The sequence below is a fragment of the Phyllostomus hastatus genome, unplaced genomic scaffold, assembly GCF_019186645.2.
Source record: "Phyllostomus hastatus isolate PE091 unplaced genomic scaffold, TTU_PhHast_1.1 phas_scaffold_1224, whole genome shotgun sequence".
In the NCBI taxonomy this organism is placed as follows: Eukaryota; Metazoa; Chordata; class Mammalia; order Chiroptera; family Phyllostomidae; genus Phyllostomus; species Phyllostomus hastatus.
This window is the reverse complement of record NW_025334008.1, coordinates 727989-745448: the sequence shown is the minus strand read 5'-3', so window position 1 is coordinate 745448 and position 17460 is coordinate 727989. Positions and strand designations below refer to the sequence as shown.

The window sequence follows — 17460 nt, the reverse complement described above, 5'->3', positions numbered from 1 at the left end:
GACCTTTGTGACCTCGGGCAAGTCACCGCCCCCCCCCCCCGCCCCGTGTCTCAGTTTCTTCATCTGCAAAGTGGGGAGCCAGTCCTCATGGGCAGCAGTGGAGGCCCAGGGGCAAAAATGCATGCGAATGGCTCAGCGCAGTGCCTGGCTCGCACGAGACTCTGAGGGAGCCTTTGTTCCCTCTCCCTCCTCCCTCACCTACTGGAAACCCCATCCATGTGACTCTGCTATCAGGGAGCCACTCAGCCGGCTCCAATTTCTCAGAGAGAGTAGGGTCACTTCCACTTCTGTGGACCAGGGACTGACTTACAACACTGCCCCCAAACCGTGTCTTACAGAGCTGTTGCTTTGCTCCCAAGAAGCTCGCATAGTAACTTCGTGCATTAACTTCCGTAAAGTGAGGCAGACTTGCCCACTCTCATCCTCCATGTAAGGATATGTCCCCACAAGAAACAGAATCACTCTGAGCCCTGGCTGGTGTGGCGCAGTGGAGTGAGCCCCGGCCTGGGAACCAAAAGGTCGCTGGCCCGATTCCCAGTCGGGGCACATGCCTGGGTTGCCGGCCAGGTCCCCAGTTGGGGTGTGTGACAGGCAACCGGTAGATGTATCTCTTGTAGATTGCTGTTTCTTTCCCTCTCTTTCTCCCCCTCTTCCCTTCTTTCTAAAAGCAAAATAAATACTTAAAAAAAGAAAAAGAAAAAGGGTCACTCTAAGAAGAGCTCCCATATTGCACCCCACCCCCGCCCCCGGGGAGCAGGCCCAGGTGCCATTGCCATTTTTCAGAGGAAGAAACTAAGACTCAAAGGGGGCGAGTCTCTTTCTCAAGGCCAAGCAGCCGGGAAGGGGCCAAGCTGGTATCCAAGTTCAACTTTCTTGGACTCCAAGGTCAGAAGTAACTGCTCTCTCTGCCACCACAGAACAGGGTGGGTACAACCGGGGCGGGGCCTGGGGCTGAGAACCCATTATAAATTGATACTGTGGCTCTTGGGAGTTCTTATCTAAGCCAATGTTCTGTAAATGCTCTGTAAACAATGCTCTGTAAAACTCTTCTGACACCCACACCCCACAGAGCCCCAGGAGTCCCCACTACCACTTATTTATCCCGCCTCCTCATCTTACCAAGTCCAAATTCTACTGCTTGTTCCAGGTCCAATTTGCATACCACTTCTTCCTGGAATCTTCTGCCCTTATTGGCTGTGCTTCCTCCCCTAAACTTTTGTCTTACATTTCCTTTTGGGTTGTGTCCAAACAACCCTGGTAGGGACCCCTGAGTGCAGGATAAGGACCTGCCCTAAGCTCTGGAGCCTGGGATGATGTTTGTGGAATGAATGAACCAGCCCCATCCTCTACCAAGCGGCCACTGTGCTCTTGACCTTGGCTTTTGTCCTTCATTCCCCTAGTGGAGTATCAGGAGGTCCTCACTGGGAGACAGTGCTCTGGCCCATCTCTGACTCCTCCACCCCGCAGTGCTTGAAGCATGCTGGAGGTAAGTGGGAGGGGAAGAAAGGGTGAGTGGATGAATAGATGGATGGATGGGTGGGTGGAGGGAAGGATGGATGGAGGGAAAGGTGGACAGATGAAAGATGGATGGATGGAAGGATGAGGAGTGCATGGAATTGTCAATGGATGTGCAGATGGATAGGTAAAAGGATGGGTGGATGGCAAGATGGATGGAAGGAAGAATCGAGAATGAATGGAAGAAGGGGTAGGTGGAAAAATCAATGTATGTATGGATGGATGCATGGATGAGTGGGTGGATGGATTACTGGATGTATGGACAGATGGATGAGTGGGTACATAAATGGATGAATGGATGGATGGATAAGTGGGTACATAGATGGATGGGTGGACAGACGGATGAATGAGTAGGTAGATAAATGGATGGATGGATGGAAGGATGGATGGATGGATGAGTGGGTGGATAGGTGGACTGATGCATAAATGGATCTGACAGAAAGAAGGCAATGTTGGAACTCAATGAAAGTATCATGGGAAACAACGCAAAGCCTCAATAAACCACACGAAGGGGAATGGTAGAGAGAGAGAGATCAAAAAGAGGCGCAGCCTTGGACAAGAGAGAATGGGTGAAGTGCCCAGGCCAGGAAGATTGTCCCACATTGAGCACACAGAGTGGGAGAATCTGGGGGTCCCAGTCTTACCCTTGACAAGAGCTCTCAAAACGACGGTCTCAAATTCCTCAGGGCCGTCCTCGGACGAATAGACCGTCAGCAGCTCCTTCCTGGTCATGATCCTCTCCACCTGCAGAATACCAAATTCTGCATCCCTGCCCAACTCCACCTGGGCCCTGCCCACAGAGACACAGGCAGCCTTTAGGACCTGGTATTCTGGGTACCCAGCACCTGCAACTCCCAGAACCCGAGAGTCCAGGCCCCCAGGCTTCTCTTCCCTCAGATCCACACATCTGGGTTCCCATCACCCTCCTCCCTTGGATCTAGGACTCTAAGCCCTCGGCGAGCACCCTCTTCTCTCAACACCCAGGAGCCCAGGTCCCTAGCCCCCCTGTATCTCAGGGCCCAGAGCTGGATCCATGATGTCATACCTGGGCCTGCAGGACCTCGGGATCCCCATTGGGGAAGAAACGACTAATCCGATTTCGGGCGTCACCTCGCCTGCCCGCTCCATTCCCTGGTGCCTGAGTGTCTTCCAAGATCTCCGCCAGGCAGTCCGCAGCTCCCCCAGACCCGGACACCAGGAGGCAGGGGAGCTGAGCCTGGGTGGCGTCCTCTATCCGCTACCAGATAAAGTGGGGGAGTGAGATCGGGGAAGGCAGGTATTCACCCCACCTGAAGTACAGGTCCCCAGGCCCCTCCTCCCGGGAAGCGAGGGGCCCACACTTTAAACCCAAGTGCCTGGGCCGCTATATACCTTCAACATCTTCTCATCACCATCGATGAGGAGGAGGAGGACAGGGATGTCAATTCCAGTCCCTGAGGAGAGAAGACAACCGGGGGCTTGGTCAGCTCCCGTCAGCCTTCGCCAGGGATGGCAGAGAACGTTCGCCGGAAGTGCCCAGGGCCGACGGTGGCTTCTGCCTGACCCTCAATCCCTAGGCTCCTAGGAGCTGTCCTGTCTTTGAGTACTCGGGGTGGGGCCAGATTTGGAAGCCAGTAATGCTCACTCAGCTCCCCAGGGGAGGAGGGCGCTGGGGGCCTGGACTCCTGGGTTCTTGAACGAGAGAGGAGTTTGTCGGAGGAGTAAGTCACCTGTGTAGTTGCTTAACTGCCAAGGATCCAAGAGAAAATAAAAATTTAAACAGAAAATGGTCCTGGTTGGTTGAGAATTTGGGGCCTAAAGGGGTGGCCATAAGAAAGTGTGAGTTGCATGTACATATTGTATAGAAAAAGACACACCATACAGGTGGAAATATAATTGCGTGGAATTTTACAAACATCGAGAAAGACATACAAGGACAAAGTCCAAATTGTGCAAGACTGATTTTCGCAGTAGAGCGGGTTGCAGGTGGGCAGGGAAGGTCATTAACTGTTTCTTTATAGACCTTTGCATGACTTGATTTGTTCGAAAGGGCACATACTGAAGCTGCCGTGATCTCTTACGCTGTGTGAAAAGCCAGTTTCCAAAGGTTACATATTGTGTTATTCCATTTATACGACTTTGTAGAAAGAGAGAACGAGAGTGCTGGTGGAGAGGTCAGCGGCGGTCAGGGGCTGGGGTGCCAAAGGAGCGGTCGCCTTCCTGGTGGCTGAACCGTCCTGCATCCTGACTGTGGGAACAGCCAGATGAGTCTGTAATCCCAGAGCTGCATACCCCCTGGAAATTAGGTTTTACTGTATGACAATTTAAAAAAAAGTTTAAAGCCACCAAAATGCTAAATAAAGTTTAAAATGAAGCAGAAATGTGTGCAAAGAAGCAGCTTTTGTTTTAGTTGGCATTCTCCCTTGGACGTGTTCCTGTTTTATCCATTTCTGCCCTTGTCTTTTTATTTCCTTGCTTCTACTTTCCCTAGACTTGATTGGTTGTTTTGTTTTTACATTTTTTTTTCTTTAAATCCTCACCCAAGGACATTTTTTCATTGCTGTTAGAGAGGAAAGGAGAGAAAAATACGTCAGTGCGAGAGAAAAGTATCAATTGGTTGCCTCCTGTATGCACCCAGACCAGGGATCGGACCCACAATGTAAGTATGGGCCCTGACCGGGAATCAAACCTGCAATCTTTCAGTTACAGGATGATGCTCCAACCAACTGTGCCACACCAGCCAGGGCTGTAGGTTTTTTTTTAACTGGAGGTTTCAACCATTCATTTCAGTCTTTCTTCTCTTTTTGGATAGTACGCATTTAAATCTACAAATTTTCCTCCAGTACTGCATTAGCTGCATCTCAAAAGTATTTGTATGTTGCATATTTGTTCAAAATATTTTCTAACTCTTTTCTTCTTTCGCCTGTGGGTTATTTACAAACTACCACTCAGGCCATGGTATAGACGAGTCTCACAGAAATAGTGTCGAATATAAGAAGCCAGGCTCTAAACGGTGCAGATGGTCGGGAAGCAGGAACGCGGGGCAGAACAGCTCCGTGACATTCGGGACAGGATAGGGCGACCCCTGGGGGCCGGCAGGAGAAGTCTTCCGGAGGGGCTAATGCTCTGTTTCTTGATCTGGGTGCTGGTTGCATAAGCAGGTTCAGTTTGTTAAAAAATTCATCAAGCTGTCCACTTTTGTGTTTTTTAGATTTCAGATAGATTTTCTACAACGCAGCAAATGATGGGGAAGGCCATAAGAAACTCCTCCTCGCCCCAAACGCCAAATTTCGACCACAGCGGACCGCTGGGATCCTGAGCCTGGGACCCTGCGTCGCAGGGGGAGGAAGCCACTCACCTCCCACGCCCGTCTTCTGCCGGGAGATGCAGGACTCGAAGCCCAGGCGGAAGCGGTTCTCCCCGCCCAGGCGGCCGTGGGTGCCGTCGTCCACCAAAAGGAAGGCCGAGTAGTTGTAATCGAGAGGAAACTGGACCCCGTCCTCAGGGTCGCCGCGCCACCGGTAACTCGCAGGGAACGAGCCCTGGGGGACAAGGGACCAGACCGGAGAGTCTTTCCTCCAGGGCTTGGAGTCCGGGCCCCCAGCCCCTCCTCCCTCGGACCCAGGAGCCCCGCCCCAGCCCCCCCTTTTCCAAGACCCTGGGTCCCACCTTGGGGTTGGTGAGGGCCTCTCTATTGCGAACCACACCCCAGGGGGCCACGCCCATGGCCACCACCTTGGTGGCCCCCGTACTGGCTGTCTGGTGGTCCCGTACAGCTACCCCAACATGCCGGCCGATGCCTGAGTGCAGTCCCCCGGTGACAATCCAGGCCCCTACACAGAGACACAGAAAGTAGTGGCAAGGTCCAGAAACACACCAGTGTGGAGAGAGAGAGAGGGAGAGAGAGAGACTAGAGAGAGACTAAAACCCACACACGGAGATGCAGGCGAGAGCACCCCAGAGAAGCGGGTGGGTGCGGGAGGCGAGCAGCCAGCCCCGCCCAGGAGGCCCCGCCCCCCACCACCCTGAGTCACCTGTGCTCTGGGCGGCCCGCACCAGCCCTCTTCGCAGCAGGTCCTGCAGCCAGGTCTGGAGGACAGGGCCCCCCGACCCCCCCAACACTGACACCACCAGGTTCGGGGCCTGGAAGCCCCATGTGCGCGTGACCAGACTATAAACTGTGGTTGGGTCCGTGCGGTCAGACAGCCGGAGGAACTGTGGACACAGGGGAGGGGAGGACACGGGGAGGGGACAGACAGCAGGAAGGGGACAGAGACCCAGGCAGAAAGGAACAGAGACACAAAGAGGGTGACAGAGACCAGGGGTAGGGACAGAGACCCAGAGAGAGGGGGACAGAGACCCAGAGAGAATGAAATAGAGAACCAGAGTTGGGGGAAGGGGACATAGACCCAGAGAGAGGGGGACAGAGGCTCAGAGAGGAGGAGGCAGAAATCCAGAGGTGCAGAGGGGGACAGAGACCCAGAGAGAGGGGGACAGAGGCCCAGAGAGAAGGAGACAGAGATCCAGAGGTGGGGAGGGGGACAGAAACCCAGAGAGGGGTGAAGAAAGGGACGGACAAACGGGAGACACCGTGTTCAGCCGGGGAGCCCCGGGCCCCAGCTCGGAGCCCCTGTGGCATGCAGCCCCGCTCGAGACCCTGGCCCTGCCCAGGCATGCAAGCCTCACATGGCTGGCCTTGCCGCCGGCACCCAGGAAGTCCAGCTCCCCGTAGGCATCAGTGGGCTTCTCCGTGGTATGCGAGTCACTGTTCCAACTGGTCACCATGGCTGCCCCGAAGGCATCCTCCACAGCCACCGATGGGTGGGCACTCCGGGGACACCCACACTGGCACAAGGTCCCTCTGAAGGGAGGGATAAGGGGCAGCATGAACGCCAGGGGTGTCCCCACAGCCCCAAGCATCCTGGAGAAGTGTCCATCCTCTTGCCTGCTGACCCTGGCCCTGCCCCTTCCTGGCTCCAGCCGGCCTGAGGGAGACGCTGGGGCAGGAGGAGACACAGCCCACCTGGCCCACAGTGGAAGCTGCAGTCAGGGCAGGGCCCCACCCTCCCTGGGCCTGAGGGGTCCCCACTGCCCCCAGTCTACACAGAGCATATTAATCACAAAAGGAAAATCCAGAGAGAGATTCTGAGAGCATGCACAGGCTGGAGGCTAAGGCAGCTAGCTGTGTGACTTTGGGCAAGTGGCTTCACCTCTCTGAGCTAAATGCCCTCCTCAAATACAAAGACAAACATCTCCGTGGGACTAAGAGGACCAATGACCTAATGCAACGTTCCCGGGAATGAGGGCTACATACCAGACCCCACATGAACTCCACACTGAGCTTAAACGACCTTGAATAACAAACAGAGTGAGATAATTGTTCCCTTCTCAGGCTTGATTACCGTCAAGGAGAGAAGCTCGGCTGGTGTGAGAATAGCCTGAATGTCCTAGCCTTTCCCATGCTTTCTTTTTAACACAGAAAAGCCGGCTTCAGACACAGAAAACTGGGCTGGCAACACCCACATCCAGTGAGAAGGGAAAATCTTTCTTTGCTTTTTACTGTAATTGTCTTTTAAGGCTTGCTTCTTTCCCTTTGCGGTAAGTGGACCACACGTGACACTTTCTTCCCTAAATAAACAAACAGGTAGCCCTTGATCAGCACCAGAGTTTTAAAGAGCATGGAACACGGGGGTGGGGAATGAGGGATTTAGTTGCAAATATCATCAAATCTCTGTGGTCCGGATTCCAGAAGGGACTCAGACCGAGGGGAGGCCTGCCTTTATACACAGAGTGAGCTGGGACTTAAGGACCAATTTTTTTTTAAGATTTTATTTATTTTTAGAGAGAAGAAGGGAGAAAGACAGGGAGAGAGAAACACTGATTGACTGCCTCTCACATGCCTCTAACTGGGAACCCGGCCCACAACCCAGGCATGTGCCCTGACCGGGAATCGAAGCTGCAACCCTTTGGTTTGCAGGCCAGTGCTCAATCCACTGAGCCACGCCAGCCAGGGCCTAAGGACCAATTTTATGGAAAGGATAGGATGGTGGTACATGGATTCGGTAAAAGCTGTGAAAACAAAACTTCAGTCAACAAAAGAATGGCCACCCTGGCTGGTGAGGCTCAGTGGGCCGGCCATCATCCCGCACAGCTAAAGGTCGCTAGTTCGATTCCCAGTCAGGACACATGCCTCGGTTGCAGCTGGTTCCCAGTTGGGGTGTGTGTGAGGCAGCCAATCTGTGTTTCTCTCCCTTCCTTTCTCCTTCCCTTCCCCCCTCTCTAAGAATAACTAAAATATTTGTTTAAAGAAAAGAACAAAAGAATGGCCACCTGACCCATACACACAGGATGAACAATACACACAGCTCAGCCCCTGACACAGAGAGGCCACAGGGAAGGACACACCTTCCTCCTATCTGAGTCTACCTCCAGGCTCCTGACATGCCTCAGTTTACCCACTTTATCCTTTCACCCATCTCAACCCCATTTCTGGGGTCCCTCATTCCTTTCCATCTACTTCCCGCTAGCCCTACCCTGCACAACTGATTCATGGGAAGTTCCAGAACCTGAGCTGTCAGATACACTCACCCCTAGCCACATGGGGCTCTTTGTAGTCAAATAAATTAAAATTAAACACAATTAAAAATTAAGTTCATCGGCCGCTCTGGTGAGGGCCGGGTGGGGCCAGTGGGGCCTTACCGGATGTGGACGCAGAACGTTTCCACCTCCGCAGAAAGCTCTGGTGGACAGGCCAGCCAACTCCCCGTGCACTTCTCACCTCCCACCCTCCTCCTACCTCGCAGTGCTGCCACCGAAACTGACATTGTTCCCGATAAGATCAGCGATTACCTGCAAGTGCCCAAATACAATGGTCTCTATTCAGGTCTCAGGTGACTATTACCAAGTGGCACTGGACACAGCTGAAAGGCTCTGGTTCTAGAATCCCCCCGTTTTTTTTAAAGATTGTTTACGCTACTTCTTTTTATGATTTTATTTATTTATTTTTAGAGAGCGGGAAAGGAGAAAGAAAGGGAGAGAGAGAAACATCCATGTGCAAGAGATACATCGATCAGCTGCCTTTCACAGGCTGCAAAGTGGGAACCTGGCCTGCCACCCAGGCATGTGCCATGACTGGGAATCGAACTCACAGCCCTTCAGTTCGGAGGCCAGCACTCAGTCCACAAGTCACCAGCCAGGGCTAGAAAATCTTTTTCTTGGCAGAGAGCATCTGCCCCCCTAAGCGGCTCTGTCCCTCCCTCCTTTGTGGCTTTCTCTCCTTGGTGCCTCACCTGAGTGCAGGCGTCCCCAGACCCAGGACCACAGGGCTTCCCTACCCGGGTCTCAAACTCGGCACCCCGAGGGCACCAGGCAAGTTAAAGGGAAGAAGCATCAGGTGGAAAGTAAGTGGCTGTACCAGAGGCCACGGTGACTTTAAGCATGCTGGTTTATCTTGGGTCATTCGGAGACAGTCTTTTCAAGCTGCACTTCCATAAAACTAAATTAGTCATAGAATTAATTTCAAGTTTGCAGCCTCCTTGACTTTACATGTTCCCCACTTACCATCTCACCTACTTCCGGTTTCCATGACCACTGACACCTAGGCCCCATCCCAGGCCTCGCTCTGGCTCTCAGATCCAGGTCTGCAATGCCCCAGGGTCCCCTTGGCGCCCCCCCCCCCCCCAATTCACTAGATCTCACGCAGAGCTCCGAAAATTTTTCCGAACCTGCCCATCCTCCTGGGTCCCTCATCGTGGCAACAAGCCCACTGTTTCCCAGTCCCCAGATCAAATGTCCAGGAGCCGCTCCCCTGACTCCCCAAATCTATCTCATCCGCTCCTGTCTGTGTCCCGAGACCCTGGCCTGGCTCAGGCCTCTGTCCCTCCCACCTGGACCCTCGACCTGAGGCAGGAGCCAGCACAGGAAGAACTCTGAGACTGCAATACTGTTATGGGCCAGCATCTAGCACCCTGGTTGCCAGGAAATGCCTTTTACCAATTAGGTGGAATAAATAGTAAACCGAGGCAGGGAAGAGGAAGGAGACATGTCTCACACGCTAACTCAGCAGTCCTGAGCCTAGTCTGATAATATTGCCAGGTGTTCCAACATCACAAGAGACACTATATTAGCAAGAAAGGAGGGAAGTCCTTGAAATTCTAAGTAGCATTTCCACTATCTGGGAAAGAAAGCCTTGAAACTGTGCTTCCATCCCAAGGCCTGAATTCGGGAGAGGGTCCCCGGTACCCAAAGAAAGAGCCCATAAAACAGCTTTGGTTAATTGCCTACCTCTGGTCACTATCTATTTTACAAGGGAATCCCTGATGCTTACAGAGAGAGCCCATAAATAACTTTGAAAAGTGCCCCAATTTTAATTAACTGCCTCCTGTCATGTATTTATTTTACAACAAGATGAACAAATGGGGCCTGGAGCAAGATAAGGATTTGGGTAACAGACCCCCGCACATACCTGAGTTTGGGTAGTCACATTCCCCCAGCAAAGCTGGCTCTACATTTACTGGCTACCTGGCCTCAGGCTGCCCGGGGGCTTGCCACCCTGATCTTCAGCTGCTCTTACTTTTGTCACCCTGCTTTGCCCTGAAACTTTGTCTTTTACTCACTACTCTACCCAGTCACTAATAAACTGATTATATGCTACTAGATTTGCTGATATATAATTCTTTACATACGTCAGCCAGAAGAATCAGGTCTCTCCCATCAACAAAGCAACCTCCTCCCTGGCTTCCCAAACTCCTAGGCACCCTCACACGGCCCCCAGAGCATCTTTCCACACTCATAGCTGAACCTGCCCCTCCTGTGGGTCCCCAGCAGCCTAGAACAAGGTCCCAGTCCCTCAGATGGCATCTGAGGCCCCGGGAGTTCCGGCCCAGCCAACCTCTTGGGCCTCCCCCCGGCCCCAACAACGCTCTCGCGCCCAGTCTTTCGCTCCATCCTCAGGCCCCCTCGCATGGTCCGCATGGGCAATTTGCTCATGCTGTTCCCACCCCTGGAATCACCTTCTGGGTTCCTGTCCCCAGCCCCCCTTCAACTGTCAAACTCCACTCATCCCTCCAATGTCACCTCACGGCCCCCCCTCCAGAAGACATTAGTGACATCCTGTCTCCTGCCCAGCCTCGGCCAGATGCCTCCTCTGGGCTCCCATGGGGCCCAGGGGCACGACCTTTGCGGCTCTGTTCTCCTGGCCTTATGGCTGCTCTCTCCCACTAGACCCAAGGTTCCTAAATTTTGGACCATGCTCTCGTGTCCACCAGTAAATTTGGAGCACTGGCCCCCATAAACTTGTATCTGTTCATTTGTACATGACCGCAAGCCAGACTACATTGGTATAGTATTTTCGCGACAAAACACACATGAAATTAGCATTGTTGACATTTACTACGCCCCGAAGATCGTCTGGAGAATAACTAGAAAGCCAGAACCCGCTTGAGCGCCCATCGCTGAAAGCCAGGAGCCGCTCACCAGTCCACACAGCCGGTCTGGCTCACGTGGTGTCCCGCCACCCAGCACGAGCTCGAGCTCGGGACCTGCACGGGCAGGGCTTGCTGCCTTCCCATGGGAATTAAGGACATTGCTCAGCGCTTACCAGGCGCCGGGCACTGCTCCAGACACCGCACAAGCGTTCAGTTCTCACGATAACCCCAGCAGGTAGGGTCTGCTTTTCTGCCCAGAAGACAGATGAGGCCCACAGAGGGGCAATGATTTGCACAAAGCCACACAGCACGTGTCCTCAGGTAAAATTTAAACACTGGCACGGCCTGTGCTCCTGAAAAGTATGCTGCCGTGGGAGCGCTGAGGGACGCTTTCTGGGATGGATAGCTGAATGGATGGATGGATAAAACAGAGACAGCCAAAAAAGGAAAAACGGAAAGTGATAGAAGGAGACAGAGACAAGGGGAAGGAAAGAGACGGAAGCGAGTCCTGGCGCTTTAACGTTGACCCTGAGCTGGAGCTTGGGAAATTGGAAGTGTCCGGGGAGACCCAAACCCTCCCCCAGGGGCAGCGCAATTCAGGGAACGCCCTTGGACGTACCCCCGGGTCAGGGATGGGGGCGGGGCAAAGGGTGGGGTCTGCGGTGGGCGGGGTCAGCGGTCTGGGAAAGCCTCGGGTGCCGCCCGCGGGCCGGGCAGGTCCCCAGCGCGAACTCCTCACCCTGGATCTCCGGTGTCAACGATGAATGTCGTGCATGTCTTCTTCTTAAAGATCTTGGGGATCCAACTCTGCGAACAGGAACAAGGGGTGGGGATGGGATTCTTCTAGTTCAGTCCCAGGAGACACAGAGTCCCTCACCCCGTGCCCTACCCCAGGACCCAGATTCAGAGACCCCAACGCCCTCCACCCCTGGACTCAGGAGTCTCGGCCCCCCTCCCACAGCCCCCCTCCCGGCCATGCCCCAGCACCCAGGAGTCCGGGCCGTTTCAAACCCCTTCTTCGTCTGCCGCCAGAATCTGGGCCTCCAGCACCCTCCTCCCTGAGAACCGGGAGACCAAGCGCCCAGCTCCCCGTTCCCTCAGACCCGAGGGTCCGGCCACTGTACCTGTTCCTTCGGGCCCACCATCCTGCCACAGCCGCCGCAACCTATCCTGCTCCCCACATTCCCTCCACCAGCCCCGATTTCAGATCCGCCCTGAACAAACCGGATCTGCCACTTCCCATCCCATCCTGAGGCGGGCCAAGGTCGGGGAGGCGGGGCGTCTCCGAGACGCGTAGAGCTAGAGGCGGGGCAAAGGGAGGGCCAGGACTGCCCGTCAGAGACCCGGAGAGAGGGACGGCCACGCAGAGACCCGCAGAGAGAGACGGCACAGAGACCCAGAGAGAGGGAGAAAGAGACTCAGAGGGGACGGAGACCCGGAGAAAGGGGGAAGGAGATTCAGAGAGAGGGACAGAGACTCCGAGACCCACAGAGAGGTGACAGAGACTCAGAGATGGGGGACAGAGACCCAGAGAGGAAATGCCAGAGACAGGGAAGGGGCGTGTTGACCTAGAGGGGGAGACAAAGACTTGGGGGGGGGGGGCAGACACTCAGCGTGAGAGGGAAAGACAAGCCAAAGAGTGAGGGGAGGCAGAACCCTGAGGAGGGAGGACAGGGACCCCGAGGGGGCGAGTGACAGAAGCTGTGAGAGAGAGGAAGACCCGAGACAGTGCTGGGACCCAAAGAGCTGAAGTGACAGGACAAAGTGGGAGGTACTGACACACAGGCAGGCAGGGCCATGCGTCTCCTGCCAGTTCTCTCTGACAGGGACAGCTGCAGCCCGCTGGGTAACCTGAGCGCCCCGCTGTATTTATAGCCCTGGCCTGGCCGGGCCCCTGCCCCCAGATCTGAGTTCCAGGTGCCAGAGGTCACGGGTGTGTATGCTGGGGGCAGGTATCCTTTGCCCCTCTCCCAGGCCTCCAGGTTGGCATCTACTCTCGCAGCAAAGTATCTTCTTCGGGCCAGAACCACCGCCCCCATCCCCCGAGTCTAACCCTGGATCCTTCCGAGGCAGTGGTCACACCCCTCAGGGTCACCTCTCCTAACTCCCCGGCTGCCCCAGGCCCCTGCAACTTGGCCCATGACGAGTCTAGCTGGTGCAAGTCTGCACCGTGACAAGTGCAGCTGTCAAACATGAACTTGTTGGTAGTCCAAAGTCCAGTCCTGGCACCCAGGAGACTGGCCAAGGAGAGACCCTTTCACCCACCCCTTACCAACTGGGAGGAGGAGGAGGAGCAGGAGGGGAAGGGCAGGAGGGACTGACCCAGAATAACTCAGGGCTGAGAGTAAATTTAGCCACAGAGAGAGGAGGGGAGACACCCTATTGGCTAGGCAGTGGGAGGGAGGGCCCAAGAGGGGGGTCAGGGGGCTCCTGAGACTGCCTCACAGGGGTGTCCAGAGCCAGCAGCAAGGGCCAGAGGAAGGCAGACAGGCAAACACAGAGAGAGAGACCCAGCAAAGGAAAGACACCGAGAGAAAGAGACAGACCCCAAAAGAGACAAGGACCCCCAACATTCATCCACAGAGCCACAAGTGGAGGCCAGAGCCAGCCTGGGAGGAGGCCTGCCGCCTGTCCGTCCCCATGGGCCACCGTGGGCCATGGCCGCACACCTCTCTGCTCTGGGCTGCCGTGGCCAGCCTGCTCCTCCCCCCGGCTGTGACCCAGCAGCTGAGAGGGGCTGGGCCGGGGCCCAGCCACTGGAACAACAATGCAGGCGTCTCAGGGCCCTCAGAGGACGGGTCAGGTGAGTTCGGGCACCCCACCCACAGCCATGGAAGCTACAGGGATGAGAACGACGCTGTGTTCACAGGGAGCGGGCATCGACTCTGGAGTCACAGACCCCGCGGGGAAGAGGATGAAGATCTCTCCAGGGAATACGGTCACCGACTCCAAGGCCACAGGCTCCAGAGCCATGAAGCCGGAGACGAGAACCTCTCCAAGGAGGAAGTCTTCCCGGGGCATGCTCAGCGGGCGCTCGAGCACGGAGGCCTCGGGGATGAAGATGGAGATGATTCGGCAGAGGGTGGGCACCGCTTCCCCAGCCACGGGAGCCTCGGCCATCCGGACGAGGATGAGGACGAGGATGAGGACGAGGTTGTGTCCAGTGAGTATCCACAGCGTGTTATCAGGCATGTGCACCGGGGCCACGGAGACGATGATGAAGAAGAAGGTGAGGAGGATGTTTCTACTGAGTATGGACACCAGGCCCACAGGCACCGAGGTCACAGAGAAGAAGAAGAAGATGATGATGATGATGATGACGGAGCCTCCTTTGAGTACAGGCAGCAGGCCCACACGCATCAAGGCCACGGGAAGGAAGAGGATGAGCATCAGCATCACGCCCCCGGCCATGGGCACCAAGGCCATGAAAAAGAAGAAGATGACGATGATGGTGAGGATGACGATGTCTCCACTGAGTACGGACACCAGGCCTATGGGCACCGGGACTATGGCAAGGAAGAGGATGAAGGTGTCTCAGATGAAGATCACTATCCTGTCCCTGGCTACGGACACAAAGAAGAAGATGATGATGACGATGATGATGATGTCTCCACTGAGTATGGACACCTGGCACCCAGGCACGGAGCTCACAGGGAGGAAGAGGATGACGTCTCCGATGAAGGCCGCCATCACCAGCCCAGCCACGGACACCGAGGCCATGAAGACCAGGAAGGTGAGGAAGAGGATGAGGTTGTGTCCACGGAACACTGGCGCCAGGTTCCCAGACACACTCACCACAGCCTTGAAGATGAGGAGGAGGGGATCATGGTCAAGTTCAGCCACCACGTTGCAAGCCACCAGCCAGAAAGCCACAAGAGCGCTGAGGAGGGGTACTTCCCAGATGAGTATAAAACAGAAGTCTCTGGCCATCACCGCCACGAAGTTCCCAAGGAGGAAGATGAGGACAGCTCTGCCAAGCTTGGCCACCAAGTTCCCAGCCATAGACCACAGGGCCACCAGGATGAAGGGAATGGCCAGAGAGTGTCCAGCGAAGAGATGAGCCACCAACTCCCAGAATCCACAGGAGTCAAGGATAGAAGCCATTTTGGGAACAGAGACTCTGAAGAAGAAGAGAAGGAAGAAGACCATGGCTCCCATGAGGAAGAGGATGAAGGTTCAGAGCAGGGAGAAGAAGGCACCCACCATGGCCGCCTGGGCCAGGAGGATGAGGAAGACGAGGAGGAAGGTCATGGCCTCCGGCTGAGCCAGGAGGATGAGGAAGAAGAGGATGAGAGGAGAGAAGAGAGGGCTGATGTTCGCGCCCCACTGAGCCAAGCCCACCGGGAGGAGGAAGATGAAGAGGAGGAGGCGGGGCTGGATGAAGACCAGATCCCCTTCACCATCATCCCTCACCCCCTGGCTAGGAGGGAGGCGGCTGGAGGCGGCTCCAGTGAGGAGGAGAGTGGCGAAGACACCAGTAAGTGCTCTGGCCTGGTGGGAGCGGGGAGGAGCCGAGGACGTCTGAGTCACTGTCGCCCTCCTCTCCCCACAGGTCCACAGGATGCCCAAGAGTACGGGAACTACCAGCCAGGGTCCCTGTGTGGCTACTGCTCCTTCTGCAATGTATGTCCCTAGCTCAGGGTCACCCACCAAGAGGTCCCTGGAATTTGTCCCAGGGCCCTGGGCTGCCTTGCAAGGGCTCTGAGCAAAGGAAGGGCAGGGGCAGTTCCAGGTGAAGAGGGACACTTCTGGGGCCATGTGGGGGACAGACTGGAGGCCAGGAGGCAATGGTGGAGGCTGGGGCGACCGTGGGGAAGGGGAGGGGGAGGCCGAGGCCTGAGCCGCCCCTACGGAGGTGGGGAGAGAGGAAGGCCCTTGACCCAGAGTCTCCGGAGGGGGAGACCCTGGGACTGGAGACTGACGGGCGGCGGGAAAATAGAGAAGTGGGTGAAGACAGCATCCTCAGGCCCCGCCCACGGTGATGGGGGAACGTGGAGTGTGCCCCGCCCCAGGAAATCCAGCAGGGAGAAGTGGGTTTTGGGGAGGGCGCCAAGCTCGGTGTTGGCAGTAATGTGGGTGAGGGGGGTGGCAGGGTGGAAGATGGGCGGCTAGCTCCGGGAGGGGTTAGGATTTCCGTTAACCAGGCGGCTCCGGTCCGCAGCGGTGCACTGAATGTGAGAACTGTCACTGTGATGAGGAGCACATGGGAGAGCACTGCGACCAGTGCCAGGTGAGATATGCCTGGACTCAGGGAGGCCCGGGACCACATGCACACCCCCAGCCCCAAAACCTGGCCTCTGATCAAGCCACTTACCCCGATGCAGCTTGGACCCCACACTCGATCCTGCCTCTGACCTTAACTTCCACCTAGCTAGCCTCCTCCTGCCCGCGCCCCCGTCCTGACTCTGCCCTTGACCACGCCCGGCCACTCACTCTTTCTCCCCACCCTCATCCCCAGCACTGCCAGTTCTGCTACCTCTGCCCCCTGGTCTGCGAAACTGTCTGCACTCCAGGTGAGCGTGGTGGGCGGGCTCAAGGGAAACCTGAGAAAGGGCCGGGGCCCAGCGAGGTGCTATCCGGTGGGGGCGGAGTCAAACCTGAGGGGCGGGGCGGGGAGGTTGTGGGGCGAGGCCAGGTGTGGAAACTTTGGCCCGGACTGAGAGTCTATGGGCGGGGCGGGGCGAGCGCGGAGGGGCGGGGCCTGGGCAAAGAGGAGGTGGGGCGTAGATGCTGAAAACTTAGAACGAAGAACGGGCGCAGGGTTGAGGGGTGGGGCTAGAACTGAGTGGGCGGGGCCAACGCAAGAAGAATTTGAAGGACCGGGTCTAGCGGAGAAGAATGGGGACACCCAGAGCAAGGAGGGACGAGCGAGACCTTCAAAGGAGTCCCAGTGGAAGGAATTCGGTTTGGGGAAGAAATTCAGGAAAGAGGGCAGAGTTAGCTTTGATCTGGGACGCAACGAAAAGTGAGGCTCCTCAAGCCTGTTCTCTCTTCTCTCCCACAGGAAGCTACGTCGACTATTTCTCCTCGTCCCTCTACCAGTAAGTGCGTGGAAGGGGGAGTTTAAGGCCCCTGTTTAGAGAGGAGCTGTCTCGCTGAGTGAGTGGACGCCCCTGGGCCTCCATTTCCCCGTCGGCAAAATGGGAAGGTTAACGATCTCTCAGCGCCCTGAGCACAGCTTTGGACACTTCGGTTATCTAACCTCTGCGTCCTCCTCTCCAGGGCCCTGGCGGACATGCTGGAAACTCCGGAGCCCTGACCCGGGCGCGCAGCCGCGGCGCAGACGTGTACCTCCCTGGCCCTCCAGCACCCTTCCACAAGCCCTATTTATTTCTCTGAATAAACGTGCTCCCCGAAACCTCGCTGTCAGGCGTGGAGTCTGGCATCTCGGGGCATCAGGGGACGCGGTGGTGACAGGGGGATTGGGCTCGGGCTCATGGGTCTGAGGGAGGAGGGCCAGGACTTCCGGGTCCTCCAGGTGGTTGGTTGGTTTATTTAAGTTGCTCATAAATAAATCAGTCAACACGGGAGTTTTTTGAAA

At 56.0% G+C, this 17460-nt stretch overlaps 2 protein-coding genes across 5 annotated transcripts in view; one reads left to right on the top strand and one right to left on the bottom strand.

Moving 5' to 3' along the window:
* Positions 1-12173, bottom strand: part of TRPM4 (transient receptor potential cation channel subfamily M member 4) — a 34994-nt gene extending 22821 nt beyond the window's left edge. For 2 of the 4 annotated variants that reach the window (XM_045856258.1, XM_045856259.1), the window contains exons 1-9: positions 12044-12173; positions 11659-11726; positions 6181-6355; positions 5529-5709; positions 5164-5327; positions 4853-5036; positions 2887-2948; positions 2561-2752; positions 2160-2259 (exon numbers count right to left, since the gene is read on the bottom strand). In XM_045856258.1, the coding sequence (XP_045712214.1) occupies positions 2160-2259; positions 2561-2752; positions 2887-2948; positions 4853-5036; positions 5164-5327; positions 5529-5709; positions 6181-6355; positions 11659-11726; positions 12044-12064 (1147 nt within the window). In that variant the 5' untranslated portion in view covers positions 12065-12173. Of the gene's footprint in view, positions 1-2159; positions 2260-2560; positions 2753-2886; positions 2949-4852; positions 5037-5163; positions 5328-5528; positions 5710-6180; positions 6356-11658; positions 11727-12043 lie in introns of those variants that run through there. The other 2 variants (XM_045856261.1, XM_045856262.1) reach the window with 2 other exon arrangements.
* Positions 12174-13347: 1174 nt separating this feature from the next.
* On the top strand, positions 13348-17281 carry HRC (histidine rich calcium binding protein). The gene is made up of 6 exons (XM_045856263.1): positions 13348-15396; positions 15472-15542; positions 16081-16149; positions 16378-16432; positions 16924-16960; positions 17142-17281. The coding sequence occupies exons 1-6, from the start codon at positions 13560-13562 to the stop codon at positions 17176-17178; spliced, it is 2106 nt and encodes a 701-aa protein (XP_045712219.1). The 5' UTR covers positions 13348-13559; the 3' UTR covers positions 17179-17281.
* Positions 17282-17460: the final 179 nt, after the last annotated feature.

Bases quoted from the DNA above. Each gene is read 5' to 3' on its own strand.
- HRC (XM_045856263.1), top strand. From the start codon at position 13,560: ATGGGCCACCGTGGGCCATGGCCGCACACCTCTCTGCTCTGGGCTGCC. The intron at 15,543-16,080 runs GTATGTCCCTAG...TCCGGTCCGCAG, and splicing joins GCTACTGCTCCTTCTGCAAT to CGGTGCACTGAATGTGAGAA. The intron at 16,150-16,377 runs GTGAGATATGCC...CCTCATCCCCAG, and splicing joins AGCACTGCGACCAGTGCCAG to CACTGCCAGTTCTGCTACCT.